Source organism: Gambusia affinis, linkage group LG09, assembly GCF_019740435.1.
Source record: "Gambusia affinis linkage group LG09, SWU_Gaff_1.0, whole genome shotgun sequence".
NCBI lineage: Eukaryota > Metazoa > Chordata > Actinopteri > Cyprinodontiformes > Poeciliidae > Gambusia > Gambusia affinis.
Genome location: NC_057876.1, coordinates 23,825,850 through 23,843,441, shown reverse-complemented (window position 1 = coordinate 23,843,441; position 17,592 = coordinate 23,825,850). Strand labels below are relative to the sequence as shown.

Below are 17,592 nucleotides of genomic sequence, written 5' to 3'. Positions count from 1 at the left end.
CTTAAAAATCAAAGAATAATGGCGTAGAGTGAAAACTGAATCAGACAAACCAGTTGGACAGTATTTCAGATATTTAAAAAAAACTATTATTATCAATATCAACAGTCTCTGATAGACTGATATTGTGATAAGTTCTTCAGCCGTATCGTCCAGCCCTATGCTGAGGTAAATTCAACAAACAGAACCAGTCTGACACCATGAAGTAGGCCAGAAATATCTCAAAGGCAACACATCGTGATCTAATCTAAAATATCTGTTTGAAGAAATTTGTTTGTCGCAGCTTAAAAATCCACCAGGAGTGGCAGGAAGTTTTCAGATGCGACTGCGTGAAATCAGGCGAAAAGCCGCCGTTTATCAGGATCACGCCGGCGGCCCCAGCAGCCCAGATCTTCTGGCTCAGATGATCCGGCGTGGCGTCTGTCTTTAACGCCTCAAAAGGTGATGAGGGCCGTCTTTTAAGGGCCGCAGTAAAAGCGTGACATCATTTTTTCATGAATGCACCTGCTGCTCTCTTTTCTCAGCTTTTATGGACGGCGCTAATTGAACCCGAGGCTTTTTTTTGTCCAGCAGGAAGTGCTCATTTTAGAGCTTGATTTCAGAGGACGCATTAAGACTAATGCACTCTGATCATTTAGAGTCACTGCAGGGACGTTCACTCTGGATCGGGGAGAAACCTCAGAGGGATAACCAACCTGGCAGAAAGCATGCAGCCTCTGTCTTTCATCTCTCCCCCTCCTTTGTTCGCTCTACATTTCAAACACATGCACTCCGCATACAGTCCCTGTTGGGCAACTTTTCATATTTCTATTACTCTAAAAGCACCGGCTGCAAAGGCAGCAGCTGCGGAAAATGACTGCCTCCTGGAATTTGTTACACCTGTTAAGCAGCAGATACGATGCTCAGCATTTTCCTCTCACTCTCATGAGTTGCTCTTCAAGAAAAGCCTCTTCTGTTCGCTTTCTTCTCTCCCTCCTCCTTATTATCCATTGTAATAATTATTCAAAAAGCTGTCAGTTCCTCCTTTTTGTCTCCGGTTCGCTCTTTTTATTTCTCTCGTTTGTTTAAATTTGCCCCGCAGCCGACAGGGAGCCTACCTCTCTGCACTTCCCTGTCAGGGGTGGTTAGTCAGAGCCAGGGAGAAAAAATGAAAAGAAGAGGATGGCTAAGATTAAAGGGCTGGGGCAGCTGCCTGAAGCAGAATGGCTCTCCACTGCCATTTATCTGCTGCTTCCTTCATGTATTTAGAGCCACGGCACAGCATCCTGACAACAATGACATTCCCAACTAGAGGAGCCTTTAAACAAGCATAAGGCTTCGTTCTGCTTCGCTGAGTCCTTTCTGACGAAGTGCATCACCTCATTACTCCGATGCATATGAGCTCAGACGCACCTGTCTGCACAGAGAGGCCACATTTAACGGACAGACGTCTAAATCATTCATCTCGCCGTCAGCACCGCTGCTTTGGGAAGAGCACTTCAAAGTAAAACTCTAAGAGAAGAGATGATGCAAAAGAATCTGATATGCAACGCAATACTGCGGGCAAACGAATACTAATGCAGGTTTCAGACGGAGCGGTGACGATTTCCTTAGGGCCCAAATCAAAAAAAGTGCAATAAATTTCTGTAGTTGTTTCACCAACCTGAAGTTCTTTGAAGGTTTTGATCTCTGCTGATCTGATTGGACGTTTTGCTGCTGTTTTCGGTTTTTAATTATTGAGAATTAAATACAAAAAGAAGATTTTGTTTTACAAAACGTCAAAGGAAAGATGAAGGATTACGTTCCCAACTTAAACAAGGATTAACATCGATATAAACACCAATAAAGATTGTATTTAAACTGTGACTAGATTATTCTGACGCATCACCAGATAGAGTCTCTGAAAAGTCATAAATAAAACTTGTGAAACTCATTTTAGGAACTTTAAATCCTTAAAGCTGGAGCATGTAATTTTTATTATATATACTTTTAAATATTTGTAGTGACAGTTTGTTATGAGACAGATAATCTGTTAAATTATTATTTTCCTCTGCCTCCTCTCCGAGCTATTACTGCCATCTGAAGAAATGCATCAAAAACAACCAATCAGAGCCAGGAGGAGGGTCTTAGCGCTGTCAATCAACTTCATGTACGCACTGCTAAACATGTTAATGGCTAAGAAACAACTTACTGTTTCAGGAAAACTGTTTATCCGCCGTTGTTGATGGCTATGCTTACAGGCTTTTTAAATATTCGATTAATCAAAATTATTCTAACTGATAATTTATTACTAAAATAATTGTTATTTGAAGCAACAAGAGCAGCTTATACAAATATTTAGATCACACCCTGAAATCCGTCTTTTAGAATATATTTTTGCAGACTTTCTAACACAAACTATTTAATCTTAGCTAAGTTTAAAATCTCTTTGTCAGACTTAAATGTCTATTTATCTCGTAATCAGACAATAAAAACGTCTGTTGTTAATTCAGAGTTTGGTATTTTTTGTGGGGGAATTTCTGCTTTGAACGGAGCATCAAACATTTGGCCAGAAAAATGTTTCTCTCTTTGCATCTGAAAGAGACGAAACGACTCGGAGAGTTTCTGGAAATATTCGGATCAAACAGGTTCAGTGTTTGACAGTCTGAGGGAAATTAAAGGAGCAGAAAAGTGAACCTGAAAATATAAAAAGCAGAGATAACAGAGGAGGCCTGCTAATGGAAAATAAAAACTGCAGCTGCAAATGAAGAGCAGGAGAAAGACATAAAGAGAGAAACTCAAAGAGTGAAAGAGCGAAACTCTAAACCTGAAACAATAACCGCGCTCTAAACATTGTAAATATAAAGGGAAATGTCTGACTCATGATAGGATGAATAATCTTTAATCTGTAGAACAATGTGGAGCAGAGCAGCGGTTCTGCACGGCTTCCTGTTCCTCATGTTTATTAATGACGGGAAGCAGAAACGACCAGATGAATCCTGGAGCTGCTACAGGATTTCTGTCGGCTCAGATTCATCAAAACGCTGCAAGGCTTTGACTGATCAGATGACGCTTCAGGATGCCAAGGACCTAAAACTCCTCAGGAGGAAATCATTATCAGATTATCGCTAAACTAACAAGAAGAAAAAAGAAAGGAGATCGCCTGGATTACATGAGACATGATGCATAAAATGTCTGTGACAAAACGTGAAACCAGGCTGGTGGATGAACACGGCGCCGCATCAGTCATGCTGATCGACGACAGAAAACAGAAACAACCCGATGAACTTTGAAGTGTTTACAGAGTTTCTGTCTGCTCAGATTCTGGTGACTGATGAGGTGAAACCAACTAGATTTCTGCGTCTGGGAGCAATTTCTTTCATCGGATAAGTAAGTCAAATGTTTATGATGAGATTAAAGTTATTGAAAACACAACTGAGAGCAAAATAGGAAAATCTTTACGATAACTGCACAGACAGTGGGTCAAAAAGCTTGAAAAGAAGCAGCTTAAGGATGAATCACAAGTAATTTAAAGGTATCAGGTGAGACATAAACCCGGTTTCACTTTTAAACAAAAACAAGGGGAAATAAAAACAAAGACTAAACGTCAGAAATATTGGTAGAAAAGGCTTTTAAACATTCCCCTTCCACAGATTATGAGTAATTCAACAACTTCGCTGATGAGGTCCAACTTCACAAAAGTCCACTGAGTCACTGAGTGAATCCAAAATATCCATGAATAAACGGGTCAGAAGTTCTTCTGGTTTAATGAGGAAAAGGCAGAAATTTGTTGTTTTCCTCAGATAATCTGCTAAAAACAGAGACTTCAAGGAGCAAAGGCGCCATAATGGACTGAAGACTGAACTTTAACAAACACTTAAAAGTCTATTAATAAAAAATATCATGCTTTTATTTTCCATAGGCTCATTTTTTAATAGTTTAAATTATTACAAAAACTCCCTGAAAACTTGAGGAGCAAAAACGACTTGGTTCACGCAGCCTTTAAATTAAAACGGTTCGTCAGTTTATTGTGTCTCACCCTTTTTTCTTAGTTTTAATTTTAAAATGTTTTTCTGCTTTATTTACTCTTCTAACAGCATTTCCAGTTTTTACAATGAGCCTCATTTCCTCCATTCCATGTTAATAACTACATTCACATTGACCCTGTTTAGTTCACTTTAATCAAGCTCTGGTCTGTTTGTCTAGAAAGTCCGGTTCATCTGGGGAGGCCCGAACGCACAATCGAACCTAGGACTACAGAAAGAGGACTACAGTCCAGGGCATTCTGGGTAAATACAACCAGAACCAACGTTTGAGAGAGGGAAGTCCTACAACCGCTAAAATCTGGCGCCACTCCATTTTTGTTCACATTTGGTGAAAAGAGAAGTTGCTCAGTGTCTTCTTCTGAGGTTTATATGTTGTTTCCATCGGTGGTTCTTGGTGCAGCGCCACCACAGGTGAGGAGGGGAACAGGTTTTTCAAAGCGTTTGAATCTTTCGACACAGAGCAGAGTGAAAACAAAACACACCAGCTGAAAATGTAACAAATGTTACAACATTTTCCCCAAATCAACCGAGTCTATAGAAACTTCATGATTCATTTTGTTTTATTTTTTCTGTTTGTTTATTTATTCTGGATATTTAAAATGTGTTAAATGTTAGATGTTCGTTAGAATTTAAAGTTTATTGATCTTCGAGAATGTCTCCTTGTATTATTTTGCCATTACTGTTTTGAAATTAATAGACCACTGCAGTGAACCCGACTGAAAACCTCCTGGTTATTCCACCAAATAATGATTTGTGAACTCTTCAGGATGGATGCAACTCGCACGTTCTCCTCATAAATGAGCCTGTTGTGTTAGGGATGAGTGTGAGTTTCTTTCTCTGCCTTGTGATAGATGATGGATGGATGGATGTTGGATCGAAACAATCCAAACCTGTAGACTGAGATGTAACAAGGAAAGTGAGAAAACTCTGCATGCAAAATGATTTCAGCGGAGTCTTGCATGCATTATTTAACGTGTCTTTCACTCAAACAGAATATTCTGAGAGGACACAGCGAGGAACAAGCATTGAGAGGTGAAACGAGCCACGAACACACAGACAGGCAGTAAGTGCTGCAAACTCGACGCTTCAGGAAGAAACCACTGCTCCTCGTCGGCCGTCGCAAAAATAACAGAGCGATAAAATTTATCAGATTCCAAACATTTGGAAAAGAAGCTGCATCCGAAAATACTTCCCAGTCCTACTGAAGCATCCCTGTGAAAGGTTTTAAACCAGAGCTGGGGGGATTATACTAAAATATATGATCACAATAGTTTGAATCTTCATGAGAGCTTAATGCCAAGCAGCAAGAGAAAACACGTCGGCTCTCCGCCAAAATAAAGGCTTTCGCTTTAAAAGAAAATAAAATATTCAGCGGTAAATGCTGCTAAATGACTCACGCTATGAAAAATTAAGCAGCAGCAGCTTTGATGGCTGATCTTCAATCAGATTTTAAAGTTCCCACAGCAACTCAAATGGAAGAAAAGTTATTATTTATGTGACAATCTCAGTGATTGTCACATCAGGAGGATCTAAAGCTTTAAATCTGAGAAAATGTTCAAATCAGTCAAACAGAGAAACAACAAAGAGAGCAGAAATAATAATGATATAAAAAAGTTTCATGAAGTATCCTCAGCCAAAGTACATTTAAATACAAATTAAAATGAAAGGAAAGCATAAATAAAAACCTACTTTTAACTGATGTCAGAAAAAGCATTTGGGTGTAATTTTATATTAAAGAAACATTAGTAAAAATCCAAACCGCTTCTTACGTATTTTAGTTTTTTATTTACACTATTCAGACTTAAAAGGTTTAATGAAGTTAAAATGTGCGACATTTCATCCAGTTTTGCAGAATAAATGCAAGACAACAGAAAGAAAAAGGAAATAAATCGGATATACATTTTTTAAAATAAGAAAAAAATATTTTTCTTTAAATATAAATACATTTCTGTCGTGAATAAAATATAGATTTTCTTCAATATTTTTTTAAGAAAACAAAAGATACATATAAAGTTAAGTTCTGTATTAAACAGTCCAACTTAATATTGATAGATGAAAAAATTCATTAGCTTTAAAGAGCGACCGTCATTTATCAGTCAATTTTAAAGAAAACTATGTAAATTATATATTCTTTTAAAAAATAACTACAACATGTAAAAGAATATATGATCTGAATTTTATTCTACGCTTTAAACTTTGCATTGCTTGCATCTTCAAATGTTATATTTTTGTTTTAATCTCAGATTAAACCGATAAAAACTGTTGTATCTGTAGCTGTTAGCTATAATTAATCAAAGATTTTCCAGTATTGACACTGAAGGGAAGTTCTTAGATCACGTCGATCTCTTTTTATTTATTAAATTTATAAACATTTACATGTTTTTGAGGAGGATGCAATGTACCAGATACAAAAGGCAAACAACGCTGACGTGTCATAAATATTTAACTGCATACAACCCACATTTCAGGAAAGAACGGCGTATTTAGAGATTCTGCTCATTCAAAGATTCAGCTGATATTTAATTCAGTAATTTAGCTGCTAAACGCTGATAATCATGATTACCCAAAGCAGAAAAGACCAAACAAACAAACAGAGAAGGAAGCCAGAAAACCAAGACAGAGGAGAGTTGGATGAGTTACTTTTATTGCACATAATCATGCGGCTCATTTAAAAAATGCGTCCCAGCAGCTTTAAGGCAGAAACTGTAAAGTAAGTATAAAATTTCCTGTGCCGCAATGTGAAAAGATTGTATTTCTAACTCTGAATAACTTAGTGAAAGCTGAGGGGAGACTGTCATCTGCAAAACCATGGTGTACCAACGCTCTTTATGAATTATGCAAAATTTAGGAAGAAAGAACGAGAAGAAAGAGCAGGTATGAAATCAAGCTGCAGGGATGTTTGGGGATGAATTACTCACAGCTCCTTGATGCAAATCTTAAATTATGCATCTGTAATCCTGCTTACAAAAATTCATTTGCAATATCTGAGCTAATACGTCGGGTGTTTCTTTTCAGAGTAAACCTGCCATCTAGGTGTTACGCAACAAAGCACAGAAGAAAAGGGAGGCTAAAAAAGACTGAAGGTCTCCAGAGGAAGATTATCAGAAGAACAAAAAGTCTAAAATGTGATTCTGAAGGTCCTGCTGTGAGCCCGGCTTCGCAAACATCAATCACCAAGCAGACAGAAATCCATTCAGGGATCTAAACGAACGAGGCTGGAAAACATTTACAACCGGCTCTGAATAACCCACCTCAGCTCTGGGCTTTTGTGTTTGTTGTTACACTGAAACAGCAGGAAATATTCACTGTTTGCACGATTATTAGGTGAATGTTTTGATCGCAGCTGCTTAAACGTAAACATGGATTTAAACTTATGAGGTGAAATATTATAGGAAGTTTCTAATTTCCAAGCACAATGGTCCAAAAAAAGAGTAACAAGATCTTTAACAATAATGGAGTAATTGTAAAATTACTATAACATGAGCGCCGGCCACAGAAAAGTTTCATAAAAATGGTCAGCAGATGTAGATCAAAGTTGGGAAAAAAAATATCTAAATCACCAGCCAACAAACAAGAAGTTATTAGAAACTGGTTCCACTAAATGCCAAGAAATTTTGGCTTCCTGAGATACGTTTCCATTTCAATATTTTAGATCTGCTTTACAAAAAATAGGCAAATTTTCACGTTCCGCAGAAAAATTTATGAATGCTGAATTGCGAATATGCAGCATTTTTTGGACTGTTTGGTACAAACTCAAAGAATAAAGTCTTAACAATAAACTTCATAAAAACTCAAACACACGGGGCGGTACCTACTTAACGAGATGCAAGTGAAGGACAAGGAACCCAAACACACCAATAAAACACTTCAATCTGGAGTAAATGAAACAAAAACTAAAGATTTCAGATTTTACCATCAAGTGGTTTAAAGAAAAAAAACTATTTTAGCCTTTTCATGCATGAAATATGATGTTTTATGTCAGAATTGTTTTCCAAAGTGTTTTTATTTTTCTTAAGGCATAAAAATGGTAGGAATTTGTTTTTCTAGGTGATTAGTTGTAATTTTCTGCTAAAACAAAGTTGTTATTTAGAAAATACATCAGTAGCATTAGTCTTTAGGGGTTACTTGATGTCACAGTAATTTTTATTTTTTCCTGCAAGAGTCGTCTACAGTAGAAGGAGGGATTGGATATTCCCCAGTTGCTTCTTCATCTGTCAGCCATATTGGATTTAACAAAAATGTTCTTGCAGTTGCAGTGGCTGGCCAGTAGTTGGCAGTGTATTAAATGATGCGCTAGTGTCTTCTTCAGTGGTCTGTGTGCATTTATGACATCAAAATCCCCAAGAAACAAAAGAAAATGTCTTTCAGTCTTTCAGTCCACTGCAGAGACCGCTACGCATGAAAGGGTTTAGTAAATATATAAAATTAGAAACGAAAAGTCTTGATTGTGAATCACGCTGATTTTAAAACATTAAAATCATTTTTTTCTGCTGATGCCCCATTGCCATGAATCTAAGTAGGTTAATATGGAAATTCATCCCAAAATTTCATCATGAAACAGTTAAATCTTTGAGGACCTCCGGCCGTCTGGAGGTGAATTTAGCCTCAGTTTGCAGCAGGAACGCAGTCGCACTTCCCCCCCACATCTGAGTGAAACGAGGTAAAACTCACTTCCTGCTTCATCGTTAGTCACCCAGCACTTCTACACTAATTATTCCATTACAATAGGAACCGCTCAGATTGTGACACGCCATCTATCGCCGTGGTAACCCTTCTGAGACCTGCTGCTTAAAACCCCCCTAAAAGCCAGCAGGCGTGCGAGTCGCTGCCTTCGATGTGTGGATTCGTGCAGGAAGTCAGGATGAATTGAGCTCTCGCCCTCTGCAGGGGGGCTCTGTCCCCCAGCCGCTCGCCGCAGGACGCCTGACAGCTGAAGTGAGCGCCCGCTTTGGGCCCAGGTAAGAAAACAAATTATGACTTTCCAGGTGACAGGAAAGACGAAGATGCCACCGACCTGAACAGAATATCTGGGCCGGTTCTACAAGAGATTACACGGCCAAAAGGAAACGATGTTCAGCAGACTTTAAGAATCCTCAGTGGGTTTTCCTGTTAAATTAGATTTTAATGAGAAGAGTTACATTTTTAATATATGAGATATATATCAATTAGTTGTTGGAGTAGATAAAAAATTTTAAACGATTTAATTTCTGTTCATTCAAATTTATTACATTTAATCAAAAACCATATAATTGACCCTTTTTCTTGTTAATTAATTGCAACTAAACTATTTTAATAATCAGTTATTCTATCAATTCAATTAATCGGGTAACAAGATCAGCACATTCTACCAATTTCTCTTTTCTTTTATGTTTTCTACAATATTAGAAATACAGTAAAATATACCAATAAACAATTTAGCTCCTTTTTTTAAAAGAAAAATAAGCATTTTATTGACTAAAATGTAGTAATATAGCATTTTTAGTGAATATGAACCAACTAAAATTCGGCCACTTGAGAAGTTCTGGGTGAAACATATTTACAGATTTATCTTAAATGCAAAATGTGCAAATATTTTTTACAGTCTTGGCTTAATTACTGCTGTGAATTTGTTGTTTTTTCAGCAAATGGTATTTTTTCTACTTTATATTGTTTGGTTAATTATTGTTTACTAAATTAGGTGACAATTATTTAAATAGTTTATTAGTCAGAATTAATCTGATTAGTCGTTTCAGTCCCCTTTAGGCTAACTACTTTTAGCACAACAATAGTATTTTCCAACGTCCCATCTGACTTTTATATGTAAATAGGGGGAAAAGAGTAATAAATTGTGTTAAACTTGTTAAAATCTACGTATTGAATTAATAGAAATTAATGCATTAAAATCCCAGCACTCATAAAAATATAATATAATCAAATAATGTGATATGGTGACCTAAAAATATTCCTGCGCTCCCTCACAGCGTCAAGGGAAAAACAAACAATTATTTTATGCTCCAATGTTTTCCAGAGAACGTCACATTCCAGACTATCGTCGTTTTAATCCACTGAAAGTGACGATAAGGAGGAAAAATGCAAATAAACTCGGTGCTCAAACAAGATTTTTCTTTTTTGCACGACTCTGACAATCCGTCACATTGTTGTGAAGAAATGCTGACCTGTTTTTATTTGTGAAAAGCTGCTGAACCTCATTGTAACCAACCTTTGGGACTTTAAGACAGATGGCGTCTGAATTAACCCCTTCATGGCTGGCTCAACGACTGCAGGCGTTCTGAGGCTCAACAATCAGCCGCATCACTTCTTCTTCACCTTGGTGCTTCACACTTGGTGTTTCCTTCTCATTTATTTGGTTTCTGCCAAATGTTGTTAAGGTATTAAGATTTATTTAGCCGCAACACTGCAAACCAAAGTCCTGCTGCCAGACTTTTTCAAATGCAAACAGATGCTTCAGACTAGCAAGCTGCCAAAAATATTTATTTTTATGCACATGATTTGAAGTTGGGCTCATTTTCTTGGCTCACCCAACCCTTGGAAGATTGACAACAGTCTATAAATGGGGGGATTTTATGCGAAAATTTACATTTTGGACATTTCTGTACTTTCACTTGGGTTTCAGTTGCTTCTAAAAACAAGCGAGGAGCTTAAAAAAAACCACCCAGCTGTTTTTTTGGGAAATAGAGTTTGGAAAAAAATAAGAGCCCACTCCACAGAGCCCCATCGAAAACCTCCTGGTTATTCCACCAAATATTGATTTCTGAACTCTTCCAGAGTTAAAACATTAGTATTCTTGTTTCTAAATGAATATGAATGAATAATTTTGACCATTTCTCATTTTCTGCAAATAAATACTAAATAAATTGCTTGGAAGTTCAGAGACATGTTGTCAGTAGTTCATGGAAAAAAAAAATAATGTTCATTTTACTCAAACCTAAACCTATAAAAAAGTAAAATCAGAGAAACTGATCATTTAAGAGGTCTTTTAATATTTTCCAGAGCTGTAAGTGAATGTTTCTGGTGTCTGGAAAATGAGATGTTTTGAAAAACCTCTCAGTTGTTAAATCACATTGGAAGGGAAGTGTGCCGTTGCCTAGCAACCACAGCCCCATCACCTAGCAACCCAAGCAGAGCTCCAGAACGGTTGGTCAGCTGGTTTTACCAATTTATTTTCAAGTGTTTTGCTGTTGACTTGCCATTCAGAAACCATTTTCTACGTTCTTGTTGGTTGTGGAGGAGGTTCCACTTCTGCTTTTCTAAGATGTAAATTGCGCATCAGTTTGCAACCATTGAGTATGGGGGCGTGGCCAGCAGCTGCTTATTCAGATTTAAAATGACAAGGCGCTCTAAAACAGTGAAAATTAGTTAGAACTGAGCAGACTAAAATCTAATTTTGTAGGAATTATTTTTGGAAGTCCTAGAAAATTGGAATGAAAAAATGTAATGAACACATTTTGTCACCCGTAGACCTATCCTAACCTGTTCAAGGAAGCATACATACATAATCTTTAGTGTTTTTCTGCCGATGAGGGAATTCAGTCATTTGATTCAGGTGCGTTGCAGCAATGTTGCATCTAAAAGTTGCAGGATCTCATCACCTGAGGACTAAATCTGCTCCAGAGCAACAAACGGCACAAACTCCTGCATTTTTACAGGAAGTCTCTGGATGACTGGATGAATTTATCAATCATCAACTATAACATGAGTCCTTAACTTTTTTTTAAGCCACATATAAATATATATGTTCTTCTATCCAAAAATGTAGTTTTTTAATTAGTAACAATGCTTGGTTGAACCTAAGAGGCAGGACATAGAAAAAATAATAAATAATGTTGCTTTTAATGCGACACACAAACTCCCTCCATCTGCAAGCAAAGCTTTTATTTTATCCCCCAGAGTGCCTCCAAGTGCAGTGGTGATTTATTTACTCAAACTTATAACAGAAATATAAAATGAAAGTCTGTGATGTTCAGAAAATACATATTTTTATATAATATCCACAATGGAGGGGAAGGAAAACAACAAACTGGCTTAATTTTCTGATTTATCTGAATGAAACAACAAATATAAAAGTAAGACAGACCATCCATCCATCATCCATCCATCCATCCATCCATCATCCATCATCCATCCATCCATCCATCCATCCATCCATCCATCCATCCATCATCCATCCATCCATCCATCCATCCATCCATCCATCCATCCATCATCCATCCATCCATCCATCCATCATCCATCCATCCATCCATCCATCATCCATCCATCCATATATTATATCCATATATTTGCATCTATTAACAGTAAAATAGTAAAACTAACAATCCCGACAATATGGAGAGTATTGGCAGAGTTTTAACCATCATTAACTGGAATTTATAGTATTTATTTATTTAATAAATCAAAACTTAATAAATTTATCACGATAAATGACAGCCGATACGATAAATGCCCAGTTCTCCATTTTGAATTTTGATCTCATTCTTCTTAGATAAACAATCACAGAGTGGAAAAAGTGTTTTTTTGTACACCTGAGGTTAGTTATAAATACGTTTCGAAGGTAAAGATCAAATTATTTTAATATTCTGCAGCTAATAAACGATCTTTGTTGGTTGTTTTCGGCTCTCTGGTCCTTCCTCCGGCTCATGCTTGTGTCTTTATAAATGTAGTTGTCTGCCCTCAATGCTGCCTGAACCAGAAGTCTATTGTGCCTTTAAATTAATAAAAGCCATTAAAGCGAGATGGGAAATGTCCCCCAGTACTCCTGTTGTAGGGCTCTGAGGACAGGAAAAAACACACACAAACAAAACTAGAATTTACAGAATGGGGTATTTTATTTTCCCCATAACTGCACATGAAAAACCCTGAATACCAACGAAACAAACCCTGTGTAGCACCAGTAGAAGCATCTTTCTAAGAAAAATCTGCTTGACAATGCAATCCTTTGTTTGCTATAATAGCTTAAAATAAACTCCCAATTTGCCACCATTTCTGGAACAATTATTCGGTAGGTGGCTTAAAAAATTCCACCGGAACCAGCTGGGATAAACTGATGAGCCGCTGCGCCGACGTAACCAAATTACTTTCCCTCGCGTTGCCTTCATTTCTGCTGCAACGTCCCGTCATGTAAGAATAGGACGCACAATTTAGCAATGCTTGTAATGTAATCCACGGGTGGAAGCAGAATGAAGTATTTAATATTTCACTTCCAAGCTTCTGAGTTTGGTTCAAACGAACGCAAGACGTCCTTCAGTCAGAAATAACACCAGAACAGATGCTCATTGTCTTATAATTTGAAGCCTTAATTGTCTGTTCTTTGCAAGTGGTTTAATCAGTTGTGTCTGACTGTGCAGCTAAAGATGTTTTCCTGATTAGGCAAAGTAAAAATAGCTATTTTTCTTTGGCTGTTTTAGCTGAATTTTAGTATTTTGTGTAGCCGGCTTTGAAAGAAGAGTGTGATAATTTTAACTCTTATCTCCTTTTTCACATCTTCTCTGTCCTGCCAGCTTTGTTCACTTTCCCGTCCTGCTGTCTTGAGCGCCACCATTAAGTCACTCAGATGGATTAAGTGTGAGAATTGATCTGGTTTCAGAGTGTGCAACAGCGTTCAGGGCTGATGAGTACTGTCCATTAAAAGAGGTTAACTGGATCGTTTGTATGTACAGAAACGAGCCGAGCAGCTGCTTTCATTCAATCTGGAAAGGGACGATCAACCTTTAATAGCTCAATGGCTGTAAAAGCAGGGGCAGATTGCTCCTTTATGGTGAGAAATAAAATAAAAGCTTTACAAGAAAGACTCTGAAGCAAGATCACTGGATGTAAAAGGTCTTCAATTCTTTGGGATGCAAAAATAGAAGTTTTACACCCACTTAACTAGATCCAAAAACTTTTACCACATGCAAACTCACAGCGAGAAAGAGCCAGTCAGGACACACCTGTAAAATTTAGAGCAGCTCTGATTAACACCAAACAAACTCCAGCTGTTCGATTCCTCTGGTTTGTCCTGACATTCTCCTGGTTGCATCTTAAAGCAGAGGTGTCCAAGTCAAAAGAAGCATCTCTTAAAATATTTGTCACATTTCCAGCTGATGTGTTTCGCTTTCACACTGAAACAAACTTTGAGAAAGCTGTTCCCCTCCTCGCCTGTGGTGGCGCTGCATCAAGAGCCACTGAAGGAAGTGACACAAAGACCTCAGAAGAACATGTGAGCGCAACTTCCTCCTTCACAAAATGTAAACAAAAAGCATTAAGTAGTTTCAGATTTTAGCGGTTGTAGGATTTTCTTCTTTTGTCTTTGGTAGAAAACCACAAAGAGTCGATAGTTTCTCCCACTAACTATCAACTCGTTTTGGTTGTATTTACCCAGAATGCCCTGCGCTATAGTCCACATCCTGCTTTCAGAGCAGTTTCCAGTCCACTTGGCATTCACATATGTATGCGCCAGAGTCAACTGAACCGAGACCAGAGTTTGTTTTTATTGGTCCAGATCAGCGTTCTGCTGCGCATTCATACCTCAACAAACGAACCAAACTTTCAAACAAACAGACTAGAGTTGGATTAAGGCAGATTAAACGAAGCTGGTATGAATGCATCCAGTGTCTCTGCTCCAACACAGCTGATTCAAAAGGTCCGACCAACATCTCAGCATGTCGAAGTTCTGCAGAGAACTGCTAAATGAACCATCATTTGATTCAGGTGTGATGAACCTAGAAGACCTAAAACATGAATGGATAGCCGGCCTTGATGACTGACTTTGGCTGCAAACAGATGCGCAAATATAAAACCATACATCTTTGAAAAGCACAAGTGGAACCTCCTGCACAACCAACAACAATGTAGCAAATAGTTTCCGAATGGTTAGTTAACAAAACTAAAAACACACTTGTCTTTTCCAGCAGCCATTGTACAATGCAAACAATGGTAAAACCAGCTGACCAAACATGGCGGAGCTCTGTTTGTACTGAGTATCTGAGACACAGCATTGTTGTTTTATTCAGGAAAAAAAAACAAATAACTCGGGTAGCACTCATTGTTTGAGGAGTGCTGACTTTTCTTGTTACTGTAGCAGCCAGCAGATACATTTTTCTGGTTACAATCAACATCAGTGGAGAAAAAATTGCAGCGGTGCATTCCTGAGAAACAAATAAATAAAAGAAACCCATACAACCTCGGCTGCCTCGGCGGAGCAACTGAGGCGGAAAGGAGAACAGAAGATTTTAAGCTGAAGCCTTCAAACCTTCAGTCCCATTTCATCTACAGGCCTGTAAAGAGTGAAGCTAATGTTTATAGACAGCTGCTGCTGATGGAGGCGTTAGTGTCTTTAGCCTGGAAACTGATAAAAACGTTTCACGCAGAGGGAAGTGTGTGGCACACACCTGCACAATGGAGCTGTGCGACTAGAATAAGAAGTCTAAACAGAGCTGTGGGAGGAGACGGAGGTGTAGCGCGAGGTCAGTGGAGGGGGAAGAGGGAGCGGCGTGATTGGCAAAGTGAAAATAAGAAAGGATCAGGTTGTCTGACGGCTAATGGAAGCTGGGTGAGAAAGGTCGGCTAATAAAACGAAGCAAGGCTCCCGCAATTAGGTTGATATTAAAGATCACTCAGAGCAAATTGAGAGAACAAGAAGTGAAATGGTAGTTAATTTACCTGTCCCAGGATGGGGCCCAGCGGGGGGCCGGGAGCCGCTTGTCCTGACCTCACGATGGCCCGGATTACATTGCCAGTGTCCACTTTCTTCACCGCCTTCACCGCCTTGGAGATCTTTGACATCCTGGTCTGTTTGAAAAACCTCAAATCTGCCTCAGAGTCAACAAAGAATCCATCCACTGGAAACACAGAAAAACGAAGGAAAGAACAAACAAATTAGTCTTCTAAGCGTAACCAATTGCAACAAATCATTCACAAGGCTGCCTCATTAAAACATCATATACTCAAGTCAATATGAATACCCACAGGCAGAGCCAGAGCTTTTCTACTCTGCATCAGGCGAGTAATTAAAAAAATCTTTGCCTTCGATTGTCAAAGAAAAGCAGCTTTCCTGGAGCTGTTCGCAGTGCAGATCAGCTGCCGAGGGAGAAACTCCTGCCTTTAACTACAGACACGGTAGAAAGAAAGTACACCTTTCTGTGAATATATCAAGACTTTATTCTAAGATTACTTTTAAATATGCAGAACAGATTCCATGCTGTCATTAGTTATCAAACAAAGTATAGAAAAGGCATTTGTGTAAGATAGAAATAACAGAATCAGGCAAAAGAAGAAAACTTTCAGACCATTTTTAAAGAAAGTTGGAGGTGTGTGTGTGGTCTGCTCTTCATTCAATGAAGCTACTCACATTTTACTCAAGTAAGAATATCGATAGTAAAAATGTTACTGAAGTAAGAGTAACATTTTCTAAAAGTAAAAACACTCTTAACAGTACATCTTTCTAGTAAATGTAATCAGTTACTACAAAACTCATCCCATCGTTGGTGAATATACTTTGAACAACAAAATGTTTTCCATTTTTAGTTGGACCGCTGAACTGCAGAGCGTCCTCCGTCTCAACAGAGATCAAGAATCAAGGCCAGATAAATGGAGCAGAGGTGCTCATGTCAGTCCTCCACATGGACAGAAAGACAAGTCGGCTTTTCTTTTCCACCTACAAGTGCATTTGTGAAATTAGGAGTCAATTAGCAGAGAGGAGGGAACGGGCTGAACTTAGAGCCTTTCTCTGGGGAGGCAGAGGACATAAAAGCAGACGAATAATCTGCCACAGGAATAAAAAGTGACACTGCTACACAGTAAAAAACGGACAGGAAGAAGAAGAGGAAAGAAAGATCAACGGCTGGAGCCAGGGGAAAGAGACAAGTTTTAAAACAGAGCTTTGAGTTTCAGAGGAACCATGCATTCAATGAAATAAGTGCTTGAGAGCAGAGAGGAGGTCCGGCAATGATTCATGGTCGGCAACAGAGGGTATCCAATTAGATCAACAGAAGAGACACGACCATAAAGCTGCACGGCGCCTCGTTCGGCTCTGAAGCTACAAACACGGATAAGCTACTCCGAAGAAAAGACGTGATTTTATCTGAACTGATGATTATCAGGCGGCCGTTAAGGTGCAGCCACCATGAGCCAATATTTGTAAGGGCATTAAGGTTGGCGCTGGTTCTGCAGAGAGAGAGAGTCCCAAATAAAACCCATTTAGTCTGGATTCTCTGAATAACAATCTCAACGTGACGCGCACACACTGCTGCTTTCCCAAGGTCAATTTCACGCTACTCACCTCATGTGTTCAGTTGTTGCACTGTGGAGAAATTACGAGAGTTGGGTCCATTTTGCGGAGCCCAATTGCATTAAATCAGAAGTTAGAAAAGCCACTTTTGCAATCACATAAGAAGAAAACTCAATAAATCTTACAGAAACCGCAGCTACAAGGTGAAATTAAAGGCTTTTAAACTGAAAATGGGCCATCCAGGGATGAATCTTAACAAGATTTTTAAGGCTGAAAAACAGTTCGGACCGACATGAAATGCTCATTTTAATTTCAATTTAGAGAAAGAATACCACTTCTGCGAGGAGGGGAAGCGACAGAGTCATGCTTTAATGCACCAAATCTCCA

At 38.4% G+C, this 17,592-nt stretch overlaps 1 protein-coding gene across 1 annotated transcript in view; it reads right to left on the bottom strand.

Annotated features, from left to right (window-relative positions):
- Positions 1-17,592, bottom strand: part of mrpl11 (mitochondrial ribosomal protein L11) — an 86,826-nt gene that overhangs the window by 40,945 nt on the left and 28,289 nt on the right. The window contains exon 3 of the mRNA XM_044126217.1: positions 15,639-15,817. Coding sequence (XP_043982152.1) covers positions 15,639-15,761 — 123 coding nt within the window. The 5' untranslated portion in view covers positions 15,762-15,817. The remainder of the gene's footprint in view (positions 1-15,638; positions 15,818-17,592) is intronic.